The sequence below is a fragment of the Scyliorhinus canicula genome, chromosome 7 (genome assembly GCF_902713615.1).
Source record: "Scyliorhinus canicula chromosome 7, sScyCan1.1, whole genome shotgun sequence".
Taxonomy (NCBI): Eukaryota; Metazoa; Chordata; class Chondrichthyes; order Carcharhiniformes; family Scyliorhinidae; genus Scyliorhinus; species Scyliorhinus canicula.
Window position 1 is genome coordinate 1,779,903 of NC_052152.1, and position 22,843 is coordinate 1,802,745.

Here is a 22,843-nt window from a genome sequence, read left to right on the forward strand (position 1 = left end):
GATTGAAGCCCAGCGGGGTGCAGAGTAACGTATTGATTGATTGAAGCACAGCGGGGTGCAGAGTAACTGATTGATTGATTGAAGCACAGCGGGGTGCAGAAGAATGTTTTAATTGGCCTGTGGTATAATCAGGTTGTTCACATTCACACAGGTTCCACACCTGAAAAAGGTGATGAGATGCTGAAACTGGACGGAGAGGGCGAGAACCCAAATCAGTCTGGATACGATGACGATATCGGCCCTGTCCTCCAGGTAATGCTCGATTTTAATATCTTTAAATTGATATTTTCACAAGCAGTCCCTGGAATGGAGTTAATCAGCTCAGCAGTGAAACCGGTGCATTTTTTAAGTCCTTGCAAAAACCTTTGAATCCAGCACTGTCCCATCACACTGGGCTAAATCACTGGCTTTGAAAGCAGGCCAGCAGCACCGTTCGATTCCCGTAACAACCTCCCCGAACAGGTGCCGGAATTTGGCGACTAGGGACTTTTCACAGTAACTTCATTGAAGCCTACTCGTGACAATAAGCGATTTTCATTTTTTCATTTTCATTTCAATAGACTTGGCTGCTTGAGAGTGTAGCTGAGTCCCATTGGGTTTGGTACTGGCAAACCAGTGTTACAATCAAAACAAATTGAATCCTGCTCATTTCTGGCTAGCACCAGATAAAATGAGGATAAAATCTGTCCAACTGTCAGTAAATCCCAACTGACTCAAGGGAACTGATTGCTATTTCCTGACTAACGCGTGCTCTAAACCTAGCCTCCAGCTTCATTTGGAAATATATCACCCTGTCTCACAGTCGCTGGGTCAAAACCCTAGAACTCCCTCCCTAACAGCACAGTGAACAAAGAAAATTACAGCACAGGAACAGGCCCTTCGGCCCTCCCAGCCTACGCCGATCCAGATCCTTTATCTAAACCTGTCGCCTATTTTCCAAGGTCTACTTCCCTCTGTTCCCGCCCATTCACATAGCCGTCTAGATGCTTCCTAAATGATGCTATCGTGCCCGCCTCTACCACCTCCGCTGGCAAAGCGTTCCAGGCACCCACCACCCTCTGTGTAAAAAACTTTCCACGCACATCTCCCTAAACTTTCCCCCTCTCACCTTGAAATCGTGACCCCTTGTAACTGACACCCCCACTCTTGGGAAAAGCTTGTTGCTATCCACCCTGCCCATACCTCTCATAATTTTGTAGACCTCAATCAGGTCCCCCCTCAACCTCCGTCTTTCCAACGAAAACAATCCTAATCTACTCAACCTTTCTTCATAGCTAGCACCCTCCATACCAGGCAACATCCTGGTGAACCTCCACTGCACCCTCTCCAAAGCATCCACATCCTTCTGGTGATGTGGGTGCACTTACACCACATGGACTGCAGCGGTTCAGGAAGGCAGCTCACCACCACCTTCTCAAGGGCAATCCGGGGTGGGCAATAAATGCTGGGCCTAGCCCGCAATGCCCACATTTTGAAAATATTTTTCTTTTTAAATATTGAATTAGGAGAAATAGAGAATTGCAGCAAGCAGCTTGGAGTTTACCACTTTACAAATATGCTAATACTCCAAAGATCAGGATCAAGAAGATAAAATGAATTAATTCTTTACGCCTGGTTTCCTAATGGAGGGTTGCAGATTCAATCTAGTCATAGGTGTAGATGGGACTGTTAAATACAGGCTTAAAGATTGGTACAGTCCCTGGATTGAATTTGATTAAGAGTGGATAACAGGTGTGCATGAGTTGATACGAGCTGATGAGTTAAGAGCAGAGTCGCCACTCAGCCCCTCAATCCTGTTCCGTCATTCATTAAGATCATGGTTGATCTGTTGTAACCTCAGCTCCACATTCCTGCCAACCCCTGATAGCCTTTCATCCCCTTATTTACAAACATCTGTCTGCTTCCTCTGCCTTATGACTGGGGCCATGCCTGCTCCCAGTCTGCATGCGTCAAAACTATGGTCTGTTGGACTTTAAGTTCCCGACCTCCACTCTCCATTGAAGCATGTGTAATTTTTGTAACAAAAGCAGGGGAATGCTTGAGAACATTGTGTGGGATGTTCGGAAATCAATTCCACCTTCCCCTGCTCCGAAAATGTTCTCATAGAATCCCTACAGTGCAGGCAGAGACCATTCTGCCTATTGAGTCAGCACCGATCCTCTGAAGGGGCACCCCATCTTGGCCCAATCCTCCGACCCACTAACGGGCAATTTACCATTGCCAATCCGCCTAAACTTCACATCTTTGGAGTATGGGAGGAAACCAGAGCACCCGGAGGAAACCCATGCATACACAGGGAGAACATGCAAACTCCACACAGCTGAGGTCAGAATTGAACCTGGGTTCTTGGCGCTGTGAGGCAGTAGTGCTAACCACTGTGCCACCCACTCTGCTTCTAATATCAATGCTGTGGCAGTTCCGAGTGGCGTGTATTGTAGAAGTGTCTCTTTTTCGAGAATGCTCTTTACAAGTAATGAAGTGATTTTTGGATGCGCAGCTTCTGTTAAGTAGAAATAGATCATGCATTTATAACAGCAGTCTTTGTTTCCCTGTGACGCATGTGCAATATGATGTAACCTCAAGTTGTTGTTTCTCATTTGTGCACAGTTCGACTATGCAGCACTTGCTGATCGATTGTTCCAGCTGTCTAGCAAGGGAAGCACTCCTGCCCAGAACAGGAAGCGTCTCTACAAGTTAGTCAAAAAGTAAGTGCCTCTCTGAGCATTTAACAAATGTCCGTTTCACTTCCCAACCTTCTCCCTAATCCCATCCATTGCTCACAGAGCCTGGGAACTGTAACACTGTAGATTTGTGTGACTGCTCAGATTTGTTTGTCTTGCTCTAATCCCTGTTCCTTTCTTTTCCCACTAGGTTCCGGGATTTAGCTGAAGGTGAGGATGGAGAACTTAACCCAGTTTGAGATGGAAGCAGATATTATAGAACATAGAAAAATACAGCACAGAGCAGGCCCTTCAGCCCACGATGTTGTGCCGAACTTCTGTCCTAGATTAAGAACAGATTAATCTACACCCCATCAGTCTACCCTAATCCATGTACCCATCCAATAGCCGCTTGAAGGTCCCTAATGTTTCCGACTCAACTACTTCCACAGGCAGTGCATTCCATGCCCCCACTATCTGGGTAAAGAACCTACCTCTGACATCCCCCCTATATCTTCCACCATTCACCTTAAATTTATGTCCCCTTGTAATGGTTTGTTCCAACTGGGGAAAAGTATCTGACTGTCTACTCTATCTATTCCCCTGATCATCTTATAAACCTCTATCAAGTCGCCCCTCATCCTTCTCCGTTCTAATGAGAAAAGGCCTAGCACCCTCAACCTTTCCTCGTAAGACCTACTCTCCATTCCAGACAACATCCTGGTAAATCTCCTTTGCACCTTTTCCAAAGCTTCCACATCCTTCCTAAAATGAGGCGACCAGAACTGCGCGCACTACTCTAAATGTGGCCGTACCAAGGTTTTGTACAGCTGCATCATCACCTCACGGCTCTTAAATTCAATCCCTCTGCTAATGAACGCTAGCATACCATAGGCCTTCTTCACAGCTCTATCCACTTGAGTGGCAACTTTCAAAAGATCTATGAACATAGACCCCAAGATCTCTCTGCTCCTCCACATTGCCAAGAACCTTACCATTAACCCTGTATTCCACATTCATATTTATCCTTCCAAAATGGACAACCTCACACTTGTCAGGGTTAAACTCCATCTGCCACTTCTCAGCCCAGCTCTGCATCCTATCTATGTCTCTTTGAAGCCGACAACAGCCCTCCTCACAATCCACAACTCCACCAATCTTCGCATCGTCTGCAAATTTACTGACCCACCCTTCAACTCCCTCATCCAAGTCGTTAATGAAAATCACAAACAGCATGTTCAACAGAATGACTTTTAAAAAAAATATTCATTTATGGAATGTGGTTTGCTGGTTAGACCAGCATTTATTGCCCATCCTGAATGGCCCTTCAGAAGATGGTGTGAGCTGCCTTCTCGAACCACTGCTGCCCCGAGGTGTAGGTACACCCACATTGCTGTTAGGGAGAGAGCCCCAGGATGTTGATCCAGCAACACTAAGTCTAGGTTGGGAGTGACTTGCAGGGGATCCTCCTAGTGCTGGGGTTCCCAGGTATCAGCCCTTGGCCATGGGAGAGGTCGTGGGTTTGGAAGGGGCTGCCGAAGGAACCTTGGCATTTCTCAATCTCAGCAGTAGGCAACCCTCAGTGGTCAATTTCAAAATGTACGCTTTCCTATTTTGGGATGTGTAGAAGGGCTTTAGACGGCGTTCAGGGTATTGTCCTGGGCTGAAGAGATCACACCTCTGATCTTCTTTGAATTGGTACTCTTGAATCTTCTACATCCTCCTAGCTGTACCTGCCCTGGGAGTGTTTGATGGGGACAGTGTAGAGGGAGCTTTACTCTGTATCTAACCCCGTGCTGTACCTGCCCTGGGAGTGTTGATGGGGACAGTGTAGAGGAAGCTTTACTCTGTATCTAACCCCATGCTGTACCTGTCCTGGGAGTGTTTGATGGGGACAGTGTAGAGGGAGCTTTACTCTGTATCTAACCCATGCTGTACCTGTCTGGGAGTGTTTGATGGGGACAGTGTAGAGGGGGCTTTACTCTGTATCTAACCCCGTGCTGTACCTGTCCTGGGAGTGTTTGATGGGGACAGTGTAGAGGGAGCTTACTCTGTATCTAACCCCGTGCTGGTACCTGTCCTGGGAGTGTTTGATGGGGACAGTGTAGAGGGAGCTTTACTCTGTATCTAACGCCGTGCTGTACCTGTCCTGGGAGTGTTTGATGGGGACAGTGTAGAGGGAGCTTTACTCTGTATCGAATCCCGTGCTGTACCTGTCCTGGGGAGTGATTGATGGAGACAGTGTAGAGGGAGCTTTACTCTGTATCTAACCACGTGCTGTACCTGTCCTGGGAGTGTTTGATGGGACAGTGTAGAGAGGGGCTTTACTCTGTATCTCACCCCGTGCTGTACCTGTCCTGGGAGTGTTTGATGGGGACAGTGTAGAGGGAGCTTTAACTCTGTATCTCACCCCGTGCTGTACCTGTCCTGGAGTGTTTGATGGGGACAGTGTAGAGGGAGCTTTACTCTGTATCTAACCCCGTGCTGTACCTGTCCGGGGAGCTGATCATCTTGTTCTGCACTCTGTGGCAAATGAGTTATGGATTTGACCTGACGTGGAATCGATCTGTCATCCTAAAATGTCATCATAAGAGGGGATAGAGTCAAGTTGCTGAACCGTGCTGTGAAAGTTGACAAAATCCTCTTGTATACAGGTTAACCAGAGTAGGCAACTTGTAACAATGGTGGAGGGAGAAGCGGGTCAGACCCTGCTGCTCAGTACACTAATCATTACAGAAGCTGCTGATATTTTGTAGTCATTCAATGGTATCATGCGCTGTGTCGTGACAGTGTCTATTGAATTTTACATCACCTTGGAGGCCATTTAGCGTAGCATGACTGCGTTGACTCTTCAGTCAACCACTCCAATTTGTCACTTTTGCGCTTGCAAATGTTTTACTTTTCAATTATTTATCCAATTGCTATTTGTTGGAAAGTTGTTGACTGTGCTTCCAGCTGCCTTTCAGGACGTGCATTGGAGATTATTGATTTTATGATACAGGTCATTTTGTCAATTGTATTAAATCTGTATCTGAACAAGACTGTGGTTGGGAGAGTTCCAAGTGAGGTGAGAGAACCCAGAACAATGGGACATAAAAGGTTTTGCATCAATTTCTTGTTTCTGCCCTCTTTACCTCTGTTTATGAAATTCAAGATGATTTAACAGCCCTGTAAACTTGTGATTGTGCAATGTGAAATCTGCTTCATGCTCAGGAATCTTTCCGCAAGATGATTTCCCTGAAGAACTGTCAACAGATGAGGATGATGAAGATTTTTGTAGGAGAAAGAGAAAGAAGAAACAGAGACTGGAAAATGATTTTGAGCAGAAGCAGGAAGGAGTGGGTAAGCTGCATTGATTTAACAGATTGAGAATGGGGAGTGGGGGCTCTGGGACTGGCCAGGGGGAGGGTGGGGGTGCCCAGACTGGGATTTTGACTCTGAGTCAGTGAGCTGCAGACACTGCAATGCATCAGGGTGGGGGCAAGTTTCCTGGATACTTCCTTTCATGCGGCAGTCACACCCCGGAGGATAGGGTCATCTGATTTTTGTCCAGGACAGGAGGGTGTGACTACTACAGAGGAAGTGTGGGGATCAAGGAGGTAGAAGTGGAGGACGGACCCTCAGCAATTACCCAGTAGGTTTGAGGGCCTCGCAACCTGTATGGATGAGACTGTGGGTTGCAAGGTGGATGAGCAAACTGCCAATTGGGCCATGGCACAAGAAGCCATTTGTGTGCGTGCGTGCGTGGGTGGGAGGAATGGAGCAGTGGGCTGTCGGGATAGAAGCCATTTGAGTGAGAGTGTCGGGGGGGGGGTGTAAATAGGAATGGAGCAGTGGACTGTCGGGATAGAAGCCATTTGAGTGTGTGTGTGTGTGGGGGGGGGGGGTGTAAATAGGAATGGAGCAGTGGGCTGTCGGGATAGAAGCCATTTGAGTGTGTGTGTGTGTGTGTGTGGGGGGGGGTGTAAATAGGAATGGAGCAGTGGACTGTCGGGATAGAAGCCATTTGAGTGTGTGTGTGTGTGTGTGTGTGTGTGTGTGTGTGTGTGTGTGTGTGTGTGTGTGGGGGGGGGGGGGGGGTGTAAATAGGAATGGAGCAGTGGACTGTCGGGATAGAAGCTGCTCTCCGCCCAGAGTGAATATCCAGAAACTGCCCAGTGCATCATTGACATTGAGGCAATTGAAGTGGGAGGAGGAGGAGGAAGCAGTTGTCATGGTCCATGTCGGTACCAACAACATAGAACTGGAAAAGGGGGTCTGCTTCAGGACTAATAGCATCGAGGAGCTAAATTAAAAAGGACCTCAAAGTTAATACTTCTGGTTTTTTACGTGAACCAGCAAATTAGCACAGGGTGGATAAGATTAGCGAGTTACGTATGCAGATATAGGAGAGAAATCGGGTTTCAATACATGGGGCAGTGGCAAAGGCACTGAGGAGCTGTACCTCTGAGACTGTCTGCATCCTTCCCAGCTGGGTTCAGGCGTGGCTCAGGGAACAATCCAGAGATTATTACTTTTGATGTTCTGCATTTGAATTTAGACTCTAACTCCAATTCTCTTAGGTAGAACAGGAGGCGATGTTGTTAGTTCCTACGTGGACCATGACAACTGGAGCCTCCCCATCCAGATTCCTCTCCAGCCTCGAGGAGATGGAACAATACAGCACAGGAACAGGCCCTTTGGCCCTCCAAATCTGTCCTAACTAGACCAAACACCTGTATCCTTCTATACCCAGTCTGTTCATGTGTCCATCCAGATAGGTGCCTCCACCTGGCGTATGCATCTTTTCCTATTTACTAGACTCGCAATTTCCCTGGTCATCCACGGTTCCCGAATCCAGCCTTTCCTGTCCTCCTGTTTTACCGGCACAGGCCTATCCTGCACTCCCATCAACTGCTCCTTAAAAGACTCCCACATGCCAAATATTGGTTTACCCTCAAACAGCCTCTCCCAAACAACAGTCTCCAAATGCTGCCTAATCTGGGTGTGATTAGCCTTCCCCCAATTTAGCACCTTAACCCTCGGACAACACTCGTCCTTTTCCATGAGTATCCAAAAGCTTACGGAATAGTGGTCACTGTTCACCACATGTTCTCCCACTGCAACTTTGCTGACCTGGCCGGGCTCGTTCCCTAGTACTAGGTCCAATATTAGCCCCCTCTCTATCCACTCTGTCTGGCTTTCTTCCTGTTTAGGATGCTTTGTACCCACTCAGAGATTTCCAGGATCCTCGCACCAGGGAGGCAAACTACCACCCTGGAATCCCTTTTGCAGCCACAGAAGCGCCTATCTGTGCCCCTGACTACTGAATCCCTAGCACTATAGGCTTTGCTGAGGCGTTGTACAGCAGGGCTAGTCGTGGTGTCTTCTCTCTGACCACTGCTGCTGCTGTCCGTTCCCCCCCCCCCCCCCCCGGCGTACTGTCCCCCCCCCCGGCCGTACTGTCCCGTCCCCCCCCCCCCCCCCCAGCCGTACTGTCCCCCCCCCCTGACCGTACTGTCCCCCCCCTGACCGTACTGTCCCCCCCCCCTGACCGTACTGTTCCCCCCCCCCCCCCCCCCCCCGGCCGTACCGTCTCCCCCCCCCCTCCCCCCCTGGCCGTACCGCCCCCCGTCTCCCCCCCCTGACCGTACTGTTCCCCCCCCCCCCTGACCGTACTGTCCCCCCCCTGACCGTACTGTCCCCCCCCCTGACCGTACTGTCCCCCCCCCTGACCGTACTGTTCCCCCCCCTGACCGGTACTGTCCCCCCCCTGACCGTACTGTCCCCCCCCTGACCGTACTGTCCCCCCCCTGACCGTACTGTCCCCCCCCCTGACCGTACTGTCCCCCCCTGACCGTACTGTCCCCCCCCCCTGACCGTACTGTCCCCCCCCTGACCGTACTGTCCCCCCCCCTGACCGTACTGTCCCCCCCCCCGACCGTACTGTCCCCCCCTGACCGTACTGTCCCCCCCCCCGACCGTACTGTCCCCCCCTGACCGTACTGTCCCCCCCCCCTGACCGTACTGTCCCCCCCCTGACCGTACTGTCCCCCCCCCTGACCGTACTGTCCCCCCCCTGACCGTACTGTCTCCCCCCCCCCTGACCGTACTGTCCCCCCCTGACCGTACTGTCCCCCCCTGACCGTACTGTCCCCCCCCCTGACCGTACTGTCCCCCCCCTGACCGTACTGTCCCCCCCCCTGACCGTACTGTCCCCCCCCCCCTGACCGTACTGTCCCCCCCCCCCCCCCTGGCCGTACCGCCCCCCGTCTCCCCCCCCCTGACCGTACTGTCCCCCCCTGACCGTACTGTCCCCCCCTGACCGTACTGTCCCCCCCTGACCGTACTGTCCCCCCCCCCCTGACCGTACTGTTCCCCCCCCTGACCGTACTATCCCCCCCCTGACCGTACTGTCCCCCCCCCGACCGTACTGTCCCCCCCCTGACCGTACTGTCCCCCCCTGACCGTACTGTCCCCCCCCTGACCGTACTGTCCCCCCCCCCTGACCGTACTGTCCCCCCCCCTGACCGTACTGTCCCCCCCCTGACCGTACTGTCCCCCCCTGACCGTACTGTCCCCCCCCTGACCGTACTGTCCCCCCCCTGACCGTACTGTCCCCCCCCTGACCGTACTGTCCCCCCCCTGACCGTACTGTCCCCCCCCCTGACCGTACTGTCCCCCCCCTGACCGTACTGTCCCCCCCCTGACCGTACTGTCCCCCCCCTGACCGTACTGTCCCCCCCCTGACCGTACTGTCCCCCCCCTGACCGTACTGTCCCCCCCTGACCGTACTGTTCCCCCCCCTGACCGTACTGTTCCCCCCCCTGACCGTACTGTCCCCCCCCCCTGACCGTACTGTCCCCCCCCTGACCGTACTGTCCCCCCCTGACCGTACTGTCCCCCCCCTGACCGTACTGTCCCCCCCCCCCTGACCGTACTGTCCCCCCCCCCTGACCGTACTGTCCCCCCCCCCTGACCGTACTGTCCCCCCCCCTGACCGTACTGTCCCCCCCCTGACCGTACTGTCCCCCCCCCTGACCGTACTGTCCCCCCCCCTGCCCGCACTGTCCCCCCCCTGACCGTACTGTCCCCCCCCTGACCGTACTGTCCCCCCCCTGACCGTACTGTCCCCCCCCTGACCGTACTGTCCCCCCCCCTGACCGTACTGTCCCCCCCCTGACCGTACTGCCCCCCCCCCCTGACCCTACTGTCCCCCCCCCTGACCGTACTGTCCCCCTCCTGACCGTACTGTCCCCGTCTCTCCCCCCCCCCCCCGGCCGTACTGTCCCCAATCATCACCACATTCCTCCCACTTGAATGGCAGCCTTCACCGCGGTGTCATGGGCAGCCCGCTCACCCACCCTGCAGCCCGCTCACCCACCCTGCAGCCCGCTCGCCCGCCCTGCAGCCCGCTCGCCCGCCCTGCAGCCCGCTCGCCCGCCCTGCAGCCCGCTCGCCCGCCCTGCAGCCCGCTCTCCCGCCCTGCAGCCCGCTCTCCCGCCCTGCAGCCCGCTCACCCGCCCTGCAGCCCGCTCACCCGCCCTGCAGCCCGCTCACCCGCCCTGCAGTCCGCTCGCCCACACAGGTAGCTGGCACCTTGTGCCTGTTGGACAAAGTCAGGGGCTGAGGCCCTTCCACCAATACTTGCTGGTTCCCCTGACATGCCTGACTTGCCACCACACCCTCTTGTGGGCCATCAGCAGCAGCAAAATTGTATTCAACTACACTCTGTAACCTCATGGTCCAGCGTATCTCCACCCTGCTATAACCATGATGGTGGACAATTAAACAACGCAGTGGAGGAGGAGGCTCTGCAAATATCTCCATCCACAGTGATGGACTGCAGCGGGTCGAGAAGTCAGCTCACCACCATAAACTTTTGATGGCATGCGGGTGTCCGTGTTGGAGCCAGGTCGCTGTGCTGTTTAGGTGACTGGTGGTCACATTCATGCTGCCTCTTGGTAGTGGGCCTGGGTGACGATCCGGCCACTGGGCCCAGCCTGACTGACAGCGGAGTGGAGCTGAGTTAGCTGGAGGAGGCCTGGTCCCTCAGACAGAAAGTGGGCTCAGTCTTTGAATATCCACTGGGCAAATGATTTGTTCCTGATTTCTACAACCAGGAGGCAATTAGACCAGTTCCTCCTCTTACTGACTCACACGGGCGCCACTCTGCGGACCCTCCCCCCCCCGTGGACCCTCTCTCCCCCCCGCTGACCCTCTTTCCCCCCGCTGACCCTCTTCCCCCCCCCCCCCCCCCCCCCACGGACCCTCTCTCCCTCCCCCCCCCCCCCCCCCGCGACCCTCTTCTCCCCCCCCCCCCCCCCCCCCCCCCGCGGACCCTCCTCTCTCCCCCCCCACCCGCGGACCCTCTCCCCCCCCCACCCGCGGACCCTCTCCCCCCCCCCGCGGACCCTCTCTCTTTCCCCCCCCCCCCCCCCCGCGGACCCTCTCTCGTTCCCCCCCCCCCCCCCCCCCCCCCCCCCCCCCGCGGACCCTCTCTCTTCCCCCCCCCCCGCGGACCCTCTCTCTTCCCCCCCCCCCCCCCCCCCGCGGACCCTCTCTCCCCCCCCGCGGACCCTCTCTCCTCCCCTCCCCCCCCCCCCCCCCGCGGACCCTCTCTCTCTCTCCTCCCCCCCCCCCCCCCCCCCCCCCCGCGGACCCTCTCTCTCTCTCCTCCCCCCCCCCCCCCCCCCCGCGGACCCTCTCTCCCCCCGCGGACCCTCTCTCTTCCCCCCCCCCCCCCCCCCCCCGCGGACCCTCTCTCTCCCCCCCCCCCCCCCCCCCCCCCCGCGGACCCTCTTTCTCTCTCTCTCTTTCTCCTCCCCCCCCCCTGCGGACCCTCTCTCTCTCTCCCCCCCCCCCCCCGGCGGACCCTCTCTCTTCCCCCCCCCCCCCCCCGCGGACCCTCTCTCTCTCTCTTTCTCTCTCTTTCCCCCCCCCCCCCCCGCGGACCCTCTCTCTTCCCTCCCCCCCCCCCCCCCCCCCCCCCGACCCTCTCTCTTTCCCCCCCCCCCCCGCGACCCTCTCTCCCCCGCGACCCTCTCTCCCCCGCGACCCTCTCTCCCCCTCGACCCTCTCTCCCCCGCGACCCTCTCTCCCCCGCGGACCCCCTCCTCCCCGCGGACCCCCTCCTCCCCCGCGGACCCCCTCCTCCCCCGCGGACCCCCTCCTCCCCCGCGGACCCCCTCCTCCCCCGCGGACCCCCTCCTCCCCCGCGGACCCTCCTCCTCCCCCGCGGACCCCCTCCTCCCCCGCGGACCCCCTCCTCCCCCGCGGACCCCCTCCTCCCCCGCGGACCCCCTCCTCCCCCGCGGACCCCTCCTCCCCCGCGGACCCCCTCCTCCCCCGCGGACCCCCTCCTCCCCCGCGGACCCCCTCCTCCCCCGCGGACCCCCTCCTCCCCCGCGGACCCCCTCCTCCCCCGCGGACCCCTCCTCCCCCGCGGACCCCCTCCTCCCCCGCGGACCCCCTCCTCCCCCGCGGACCCCCTCCTCCCCCGCGGACCCTCTCCTCCCCCGCGGACCCTCTCCTCCCCCGCGGACCCTCTCCTCCCCCGCGGACCCTCTCCTCCCCCGCGGACCCTCTCCTCCCCCGCGGACCCTCTCCTCCCCCGCGGACCCTCTCCTCCCCCGCGGACCCTCTCCTCCCCCGCGGACCCTCTCCTCCCCCGCGGACCCTCTCCTCCCCCGCGGACCCTCTCCTCCCCCGCGGACCCTCTCCTCCCCCGCGGACCCTCTCCTCCCCCGCGGACCCTCTCCCCCCCCGCGGACCCTCCTCCTCTCCCCCCCCCCGCGGACCCTCCTCCTCTCCCCCCCCCCCGCGGACCCTCCTCCTCTCCCCCCCCCCCGCGGACCCTCCTCCTCTCCCCCCCCCCCCCCCCCCCCGTGGACCCTCCTCCTCTCCTCCTCCCCCCCCCCCCCCCCCCCCCGTGGACCCTCCACCGATCTTTTATAACCGATTATAGTATGTTCTATAATTATTTATTAGATGTTCTATGTATACATGTATGGAGCGATCTCCAGGACTGTAAGCAGATCAATACTTTTCACTGTAACGGAAACTTAAAATGCTGAACAATCTCAGCAGGTCTGACAGCGTCTATGGAGAGAAAAGGGAGCTGGAAGACTTTTTGACAAAGCTTTGATAAAGAGTCACCCAGACTGGGAACGGTAGTTCCCTTCCCTCTCCACAGACGCTGTCAGACCTGCTGCCATTGTCCAGTATTTTCTGTTCTTGTTTCCGATTCCAGCATCCGGAGTAATTTGCTTTTATTTTTACTTTTCACAGTACCTTGGTACACATGACAATCGGTAATTAAATCAAATTAAAAGGCCATTAGAAATGGGTAATAAATTCTGGCCGAGCCAGCAATGCCCACATTCTGCAAATTAGTTCATTAAAATAATGAGGGTTTGTGGGAATGGTCATGGTGGAGGATTTTAATCTGAATACCAATTGCATGAAACAGACTGACAAAGGGAGCCTGGAAATGAGTTGGTGTTTTCGAGAGAGCTTCTTCGAGCAGCTTGTTCTGGAGTAAACCAGAGAATGGGTGTTCTAGCCCTGATGGTGTGCAATTCTGTTTGCTGAATAATCGTCCTTCATGGAAACCCACCAGTGTACAATGAGGCAGGATTCATTTAGGACCTGCGTAAACAAGGCTCTCGCTAGCAGTGACCATAACAGAATTGAATTTCAAATTCAGTTTGAGAGAGAGAAGAATGGGTTAGAATCCTCACTTAAATAAAATTATTAATTTTTCTTTATTTGTTTTTTCTGTGGGATGTGGGCATCACTGGGCTGGGCCAGCATTTGTTGGCCATCAGTGCAGGAGGAGGCCATTCGGCCCATCGAGTCTGCATCGGCTCTTGGAAAGAGCACCCTACCTAAGCCCACCCGCTACCCTATCCCAGTAACCCCAACCCAACCTTTTTGGTCACAAACGGCAATTTATCATGGCCAATCCACCTAACCTGCACATCTTTGGACTGTGGGAGGAAACCGGAGCACCCGGAGGAAACCCACGCAGACACGGGGAGGATGTGCAGACTCCGCACAGACAGTGACCCAAGCCGGGAATCGAACCTGGGACTCTGGAGCTGTGAAGCAACAGTGCTAACCTCTATGCTACCGTGTACCCCCTTTCAGAGTCAGCCACATTGCTGTGGGTCTGGAGTCGCATGTAGGCCAGACCAGGTAGGGACGGCAGATTTCCTTCCCTGAAGGACATTAGTGAGCCAGATGGTTTTTACAATTCATGGTCATAATTAGAGTTTTAACTCCGGATTTGTTTTAAAAATTGAATTCAAATTCTAACATCTGCCCTAGTGGGATTTGAACTCGGATACTCACAGCATTACCCTTCGTCTCTAGACTATTAGTCCAGCAACAATACCACTACGCCACTGACTATTACATGGGCATGATAACAGCTAGCTAAAGTGAACTGTGACATTAGATAAAGGATGCCAGTAGAGGTACAATGGCAGAATGCTCAGCAAATATACATTCCAGAGAGAGAGAGACTCCCCGAGACCGATACCCAGCCCGTGGCTAACGCAGAAAGTGGAAGATAGTATTAAAGTGAAAGAGAAACAGTACAATTCTAGAAAGATTGTGGTATGTCAGACGATTGTACAGAAGTTAAAAATCAGCACATAATGTCCTAAAGAATATTGAGGGAGAAATGAGAGTACGTGAGAAAACGAACCAGAGTTATACAGGGCTGGAAGATCCCAGCTTCCTGCAGTTTGATTCGGGTGCAACCCAAGGAAGTGCTCGGGAATATCTCCGAGCTTAACAGGTAAGCATCTTCAAGGGCGGCACGGTGGCACAGTGGTTAGCATTGCTGCCTACGGCGCTGAGGACCCGGGTTCGAATCCCGGCCCTGGATCACTGTCTGTGAGGAGTTTGCACATTCTCCCCGTGTCTGCGTGGGTTTCACCCCCACAACCCAAAGATGTGCAGGTTAGGTGGATTGGCCACGTAAAATTGCCCCTTAATTGGAAAAAAAATGAATTGGATATTCTAAATTTATAAAAAAAAAAGGTAAGCATCTTCATGGTCATTGCCCAGGAGGGCAGACCCCACCCACCGTACAGTTAGAATCCTGACCCCACCCACCGTGCAGTTAGAATCCTGACCCCACCCACCGTGCAGTTAGAATCCTGACCCCACCCACCGTGCAGTTAGAATCCTGACCCCACCCACCGTGCAGTTAGAATCCTGTCCCCACCCACCGTGCAGTTAGAATCCTTACCCTGACCCCACCCACCGTGCAGTTAGAATCCTGACCCCACCCACCGTGCAGTTAGAATCCTGACCCCACCCACCGTGCAGTTAGAATCCTGACCCCACCCACCGTGCAGTTAGAATCCTGACCCCACCCACCGTGCAGTTAGAATCCTGTCCCCACCCACCGTGCAGTTAGAATCCTTACCCTGACCCCACCCACCGTGCAGTTAGAATCCTGACCCCACCCACCGTGCAGTTAGAATCCTGACCCCACCCACCGTGCAGTTAGAATCCTGACCCCACCCACCGTGCAGTTAGAATCCTGACCCCACCCACCGTGCAGTTAGAATCCTTACCCTGACCCCACCCACCGTGCAGTTAGAATCCTGACCCCACCCACCGTGCAGTTAGAATCCTGACCCCACCCACCGTGCAGTTAGAATCCTTACCCTGACCCCACCCACCGTGCAGTTAGAATCCTGACCCCACCCACCGTGCAGTTAGAATCCTGACCCCACCCACCGTGCAGTTAGAATCCTTACCCTGACCCCACCCACCGTGCAGTTAGAACCCTTACCCTGGCCCCACCGTGCAGTTAGAACCCTGACCCCACCCACCGTGCAGTTAGAATCCTGACCCCACCCACCGTGCAGTTAGAATCCTGACCCCACCCACCGTGCAGTTAGAATCCTGACCCCACCCACCGTGCAGTTAGAATCCTGACCCTGACCCCACCCACCGTGCAGTTAGAATCCTGACCCTGTCCCGCCTGCTTAGAATTACTCTGACAGCGAGTTTGTGTTTTTCAGACAAAAATAAAGCAGGAAAAGGACAAAAGAGAAAGTGTTTGGTGGCAGGACGTCGGTCAGTCAGCGACAGGATTGATGAGCCAGTGCTGGAGAACGGGAAAGATTCTAATCCCCGAGAGCTGTTGCCTGTGAGGGTGAAGAAGAAAAAATCAAGAGCAGTTAAAATGATGCCATTGAGTGACCCAGTCAGTGGTGATACGTCCGAGATTAACATTGGGACACGGGAGGAATCTGCCTGCGGGGAGCCTCTGAGTACCGCTCTGCTGGATGACCAGCTTCTGGCATCGGATGTAGACTTTGAAACCCTAGTAACCAAGCCAAAGAGGGGAAGGAAGCGACAGAATCCACACTCGAATGGGAGTCTTTTGCCGGACGAGTTGACACCCACTGGGCCTGTCGTCGGTAAAAAAGTAAAAAAAATGCTTGTGAAGCTTCGAAAGCTACAAGCCAAGAAGCAGTCTGGTGGTGAGCAACCCTCTCCAAGCCAGGCACCAGGCAGGAGAAAGAGGAAGGAGAAGGGACTCTGTGAGGAACCAAGCTCAAGCAAAAAACTAAAAATCAAAAACAGTGTAAGTTGGTGCAATCTTCAGTCTTCACCAACTGATTGTAAATTAATCTAACAGGAGAAATGATATATGACACTCAGGACAATGTCTGTTCATCTCCAGGACTACGTTCAGTGTAGACTTGTATCCTTTCTCCTGGGGGCTGTAGGGATCTCTGAAAGGTGGGGCCAGTTTCAGTCTAGCTTCCTGTGGTTAAAGGCAGACAATGTGCCAGCAGGTGATTCTCCCAGCGAGATGCTGCTGGCTGATCTGTATCCTAACTCTATTTACTCCCCATTGGGCAGTTTGTTAACGCCAGAGAGAGATTTGTCCATCTTTAACTGAATTGAGATTCTGCCTCTGCTCATTGCAATCTTGATCAATGTTAGAATGGGATAGGAATACTGATTGCCATCTGGTGAGTCTGCCATCTATGGTATATGAACAGTGTGAGGGGATAGGGAATAAAATCTGATCTAATTTTCCCGACTGCACATATTGACTGGCTGTGAGCAAGATACTGGTGCCTGACTGACTGATACAGCTGAGATATTGGGGAGGTTGTTTGGCTTTGCCAGGCCATGAGCTGGGGAGCTATCAGTTGCTGCATTTTTCACCTGCTCCATCCAGCTGCCCATTTGTACTGAGCGTACAGGCTGGACAGTGAGAATGTGGGGATTTTGGGCTTATTTAAATACTTAGTGTTCTGACTGTGTGCAGACAGAGCCTACAGTTGTAATGAAACTTTACTGTGTCCCCAGGGTGATGCTGAACCTTGTGTTGGAATCAAGACTTTGAATACAACCAATGAATTTCTGAAGTTCAAGAGCACTCCAATACCAAAACCCATCTTCTTCAAAAAAGCCAAAAGTGCTGAGCCTCATCCCAAACGCTGTAAACTGGTGAGGATATCTTTCAGTGTTCTCGTTGTAGCGATGGGAAGTGGAGGGTCATGGTCTGTCAAACACAGACTCTGAGCTGGGTTGGATTGCCCTTTGCTCCATTGCCTGAGGTATAAAGTGGCTTAGAGCCAGGCAGTGGTTTCACCCCCACCTTCTGATCTTGTGATAACTGCAAGGCAGTCTCCCTGCACCAACTCATCCATCTGTTCAATTCTGTTCCAACTGAGCAATCTTGGGCACAAACCATTCATGGGTATCTTACACATTGAGGACTAAGGTCAGAATGAGGAGTCCAGAGCAGATAACCTGATTTCTCTGGTTGCTCCCAATTTGCAAAAACTACTTTATTGCTGCTGCCTGCCTTCTTGAGATCAATTCTTATTGCTGCTGAAAGCTGCTCTCTGAGAAGGAGCCCTGTGTCTTTTGGTTGGGATGTGTTTGGAACAAAGTTCCATTCACTGACAGACTGATGTGGTGGAGCGGTGCAGTGGTTGACACGGCTGCCTCACCGCCCCGGGGACCCGGGTTCAATTCCGGCCACAGGTGACTGTGCGGAGTCTGCGTGTTCTCCCTGTGCCTGCGTGGGTTTCCTCTGGGTGCTCCGGTTTCCTCCCACACTCCAAAGATATGCAGGGTAGGTGGATTGACCATATTAAATTGCCCCTTAGTCTCTAAATATGTGGAGGTTGGGTGGGGTTACAGGGATAATAATCTTTATTAGTGTCACAAGTAGGTTTACATTAACACTGCGATGAAGTTACTGTGAAAATCCCCTAGTCGCCACATTCCGGCGCCTGTTCAGGTACACTGAGGGAGAATTCAGAATGTCCAATTCACCTAACAGCACATCTTTGGACTGTGGGAGGAAACCGGAGCACCCGGAGGAAACCCACGCAGACACGGGGAGAATGTGTTGACTCCGCACACAGTGACAAAAGCCAGGAATCAAACCTGGTGCTGTGAAGCACAGTGCTAACCACTGTGCTACCGTGCCGCCCATCAGGCAGGAGAGTGGATCGCGGTTGGGTGCTCGTTCAGAGGGTCAGTACAGACTCAATGGTCTAAATGACCTCCTGCACTATAGCAATTCTATGGTTCTACGGAACCTGCACCAGGCAGATCCAGCACGAACACACCAATCCCACTCTTCCCCCTTACTCCCCGCGCTCTCGTCACCCTTTAATATCCCACCCATTCTAATCCCACTCTCCCCTCACTCCCCACACCCTTTAATATCCCACCCAGTCTAATCCCACTCTCCCCTCACTCCCCGCACCCTTTAATATCCCACCCAGTCTAATCCCACTCGCCCCTCACTCCCCACACCCTTTAATATCCCACCCAGTCTAATCCCACTCTCCCCTCACTCCCCACACCCTTTAATATCCCACCCAGTCTAATCCCACTCACTCCCCACACCCTTTAATATCCCACCCAGTCTAATCCCACTCGCCCCTCACTCCCCACACCCTTTAATATCCCACCCAGTCTAATCCCACTCGCCCCTTACTCCCCACACCCTTTAATATCCCACCCAGTCTAATCCCACTCGCCCCTTACTCCCCACACCCTTTAATATCCCACCCAGTCTAATCCCACTCGCCCCTTACTCCCTGTACTCTTCAATTACGTAGAAATAAGGAAAATAGTTGAATACTCATTTCTTAAACAGCCTTGAGAGACTCAGAATTGCATGTTCTAACCCGTATTATTTTTAAAATAAACGTTTCCACGAATGCCTTTTGTGATTCTTCTAATCTAATCCAGTTTCTCTTGCCACTGTCTCACCAATTAGTGAAAACAATGGTAATATTTTTTTCTCTATCACATCTCTCCTGATCCTTCTCATTCCTGCATCATCTCTGTTCTCGTGAATACAGCCCTCATTCGTCCAATTATCATCTCATAATGTGTGGGTTTCCTCCGGATGCTCCGGTTTCCTACCACAGTCCAAAGATGTGCAGGTTAGGTGAATTGGCCATGATCAATTGCCCTTGGTGACCAAAAAGGTTAGGTGGGGTTACGAGGATAGGGTGGAGGAGTGGCCTTAAGTTTGGTGCTCTTTCCATTGGCTGGTGCAGACCCGGTGGGCCAAATGGCCTCGTTCTGCACTGTAAATTCTATGAATTGTCGCCTTTAATTCCTCTGAGTTACAGAAATATAGAACATAGTTGGAGGAGGCCATTCAGCCCTTCAAGCCTGCTCCGCCATTCACTATGATCAGGGCTGATTATCCAACTCGATAGTCTAATCCCGCTTTCCCCCATATCCTTTGGTCCCCTTCGCCGAAGTAGATTATCAGGTCCTGGGGATTTATCAGCCTTCAATCCCATCAATTTCCCCAACACCATTTCTCTACTAATATTGATCTCTTTCAGTTCCTCCCTCTCACTAAACCCTGCATTCCCCAACATTTCTGGGATCTGATTTGTGCCATTTGTGAAGCCAGAACCAAAGGATGTATTTAGTTGCTCAGCCATTTCTCTGTCCCCTATAATGCATTGCCCTGTTTCTGTAAGGGACCTACATTTGTCTTCACCAGTCATTTTCTCTTCACTTTCCTATAGAAACTGTTACAGTCAGATTTTATGTTCCTTGCAAGCTTACTCTCGTACTCTATTTTCCCCTTCTTAATCAATCTCTTGGAACTGCTTTGCTGAATTCTAAACTGCTCCCAATCATCAGACCGGTTTTTCTTGGCTAATTTTTATGCTTCTACCCTGGATCCCTAATTTCCCTTGTAAGCCATGGATTGGCCACCTTTCTCATTCTACCTCTGTGCCAGACAGGAGTAATCAACATTCTTCCTATTACAAAGTGCCTAAAACACACTTCTCTGGTTTAATATTACTGCCGCCAGATACCATGCAAAAATCCACCTCCTTCTCCATTTGCACTTAGCTTTCATGATGTGTGTAGCTGCACGCCGAGATCTATTAACGTTACTGTCCATTCAGAAATTCATCATGGGTTTGTTGCTTCATTAAAAGTCACAAATGAAAATTAACAATGAAAAATAAAAAATCACAATTTTGGTGCATTGAAATAATCAGTTAGTAAACATCACATAAATCAAACCGATTTTTCTTTAAAATTTCCCCAAATCCTTGGAATTTAAGTCTCCTTTTCCCTCTTTCCCTCACCAGAATTCAGAAAGAACTTCACTCCCTAGAAAGTCAATGACATGTTCCTTAAGAATTGTTACCTTGGGGGAAATATTAAATCTTCACACACAGGGTGGTGAGCATCTGGAACGGGCTGCCAGAGGCAGTGGGAGATAGAGGCGGGTACTATTTTGTCCTTTTAAAAAGCAGTTAGTGCATGGGCAGGGTGGGTATAGAGGGATATGGGCCAAATGTGGGCAAGCGGGACCAACTTAGGGATAGAAACTGATGCATGGACAAGCTGGGCCGAAGGGCCTGTTTCCATGTTGTAAACATCTATGACTGACCGTGCTAGAGAGAGAGAAACGTGGAGAATAATAATGACATGAAGCGGACGTATTTCCAGTAATATCTTTGGTTGGCAATCTTGCTGTACCAAAAATCCCCAATAATCTACTGAAATGATGCAGCCCCTTGACCCTTATCCATCTACTGAAATGATGCAGTCCCTTTACCCTTATCCATCTACTGAAATGATGCAGTCCCTTTACCCTTATCCATCTACTGAAATGATGCAGTCCCTTTACCCTTATCCATCTACTGAAATGATGCAGCCCCTTTACCCTTATCCATCTACTGAAATGATGCAGCCCCTTGACCCTTATCCATCTACTGAAATGATGCAGCCCCTTGACCCTTATCCATCTACTGAAATGATGTAGTCCCTTTACCCTTATCCATCTACTGAAATGATGCAGCCCCTTTACCCTTATCCATCTACTGAAATGATGCAGCCCCTTTACCCTTATCCATCTACTGAAATGATGTAGTCCCTTTACCCTTATCCATCTACTGAAATGATGCAGCCCCTTGACCCTTATCCATCTACTGAAATGATGCAGCCCCTTTACCCTTATCCATCTACTGAAATGATGTAGTCCCTTTACCCTTATCCATCTACTGAAATGATGTAGTCCCTTTACCCTTATCCATCTACTGAAATGATGTAGTCCCTTTACCCTTATCCATCTACTGAAATGATGCAGCCCCTTGACCCTTATCCATCTACTGAAATGATGCAGCCCCTTGACCCTTATCCATCTACTAAAATGATGCAGCCCCTTGACCCTTATCCATCTACTGAAATGATGTAGTCCCTTTACCCTTGTCCATCTACTGAAATGATGCAGCCCCTTGACCCTTATCCATCTACTGAAATGATGCAGCCCCTTGACCCTTATCCATCTACTGAAATGATGCAGCCCCTTGACCCTTATCCATCTGTTCTCATTTAACATTTTCCTTTGAGATATTTCCTATTTTATTCTCGGGTTTTGGTTCAGTATATTTCTGCCCTTGTCTGGGTGCTGCCAGTCCTGTCACCTGCCTTCCCACGTGGCCCAGCCTGGGCATTGCCATCCCCACGTGGCCCAGCCTGGGCATTGCCATCCCCACGTGGCCCAGCCTGGGCATTGACATCCCCACGTGGACCAGCCTGGGCATTGCCATCCCCACGTGGCCCAGCCTGGGCATTGACATCCCCACGTGGCCCAGCCTGGGCATTGACATCCCCACGTGGCCCTGCCTGGGCATTGCCATCCCCACGTGGCCCAGCCTGGGCATTGCCATCCCCACGTGGCCCAGCCTGGGCATTGCCATCCCCACGTGGCCCAGCCTGGGCATTGACATCCCCTGTGCCCCTTTTAAGAAAATGAAAAAAATGAAAATCGCTTATTGTCACGAGTAGGCTTCAATGAAGTTACTGTGAAAAGCCCCTAGTCGCCACATTCCGGCACCTGTCCGGGGAGGCTGGTACGGGAATAAGAGTGGGACTAAAATATCCAGAGTCCCTTGGATTTCATGGGGCTGAAAGAGAATAGAGGAATCAGGAGAATCTTATTAACGAGATTGAGGGCTCAATACTGAAGGGAAACTGGAGGAGTACAAGAAGGTGTAAGGCAAAATTAAAAAGGATATTCGGAAAGCAAAGGGAGGGCATGAAAATGACCATTAAATAAATAAATATTTAAAAGAGTTGGACTTAACAGAGATCATAAGAGTAATATTTGGAAAGCAGTGGTATAATCAAACAAAGTCAACATGAAATTACTAAAGGAAAATCATGCTTGACAAATCTAATGGAATTCTTTGAAGATGTAACTAGTAGAGTTGACCAGGGAGAACCGGTATGTGGTTTATTTAGACTTTCAGAAGGTTTTCGACCAGGTCTCTCGTAGCAGATTACTATGTAAAGTTAAAGCACATGGGGTTGTGGGTAGTGTCTTGAGATGGTCAGAAAGCTGGTTGGCAGACAGGAAGCAAAGAGTTGGAATAAATGGGCCTTTTTCCGATTGGCAGACAGTGACTAGAGGGGTACCACAGGGATCTGTGCTGGGGCCCCAACTGTTAGCATTGTATATTGATGATTTAGACGAGGGAACTAAATGTATTATCTCCAAATTTGCAGATGATACAAAGTTGGGTGGGAGGGTGAGCTGTGAGGAGGATGCAGAGATGCTTCAGCGGGATTCGGACAGGCTGAGTGGACAGATGCATGGCAGATACAGTGTAATGTGGATAAATGTGAGGTTGTCCACTTTGGTAGCA

The 22,843-nt window shown here is 52.5% G+C and overlaps 1 protein-coding gene across 1 annotated transcript in view; it reads left to right on the top strand.

Annotated features, from left to right (window-relative positions):
• The window catches only part of LOC119968706 (ribosomal RNA processing protein 1 homolog B-like), a gene marked incomplete at its 5' end in the record, with an annotated part of 53,636 nt that overhangs the window by 19,034 nt on the left and 11,759 nt on the right, over positions 1 to 22,843 (top strand). Inside the window, 6 exons of the mRNA XM_038801306.1 lie at positions 152 to 252; positions 2,608 to 2,705; positions 2,872 to 2,891; positions 5,874 to 6,002; positions 15,686 to 16,254; positions 16,992 to 17,132. Coding sequence (XP_038657234.1) covers positions 152 to 252; positions 2,608 to 2,705; positions 2,872 to 2,891; positions 5,874 to 6,002; positions 15,686 to 16,254; positions 16,992 to 17,132 — 1,058 coding nt within the window. The remainder of the gene's footprint in view (positions 1 to 151; positions 253 to 2,607; positions 2,706 to 2,871; positions 2,892 to 5,873; positions 6,003 to 15,685; positions 16,255 to 16,991; positions 17,133 to 22,843) is intronic.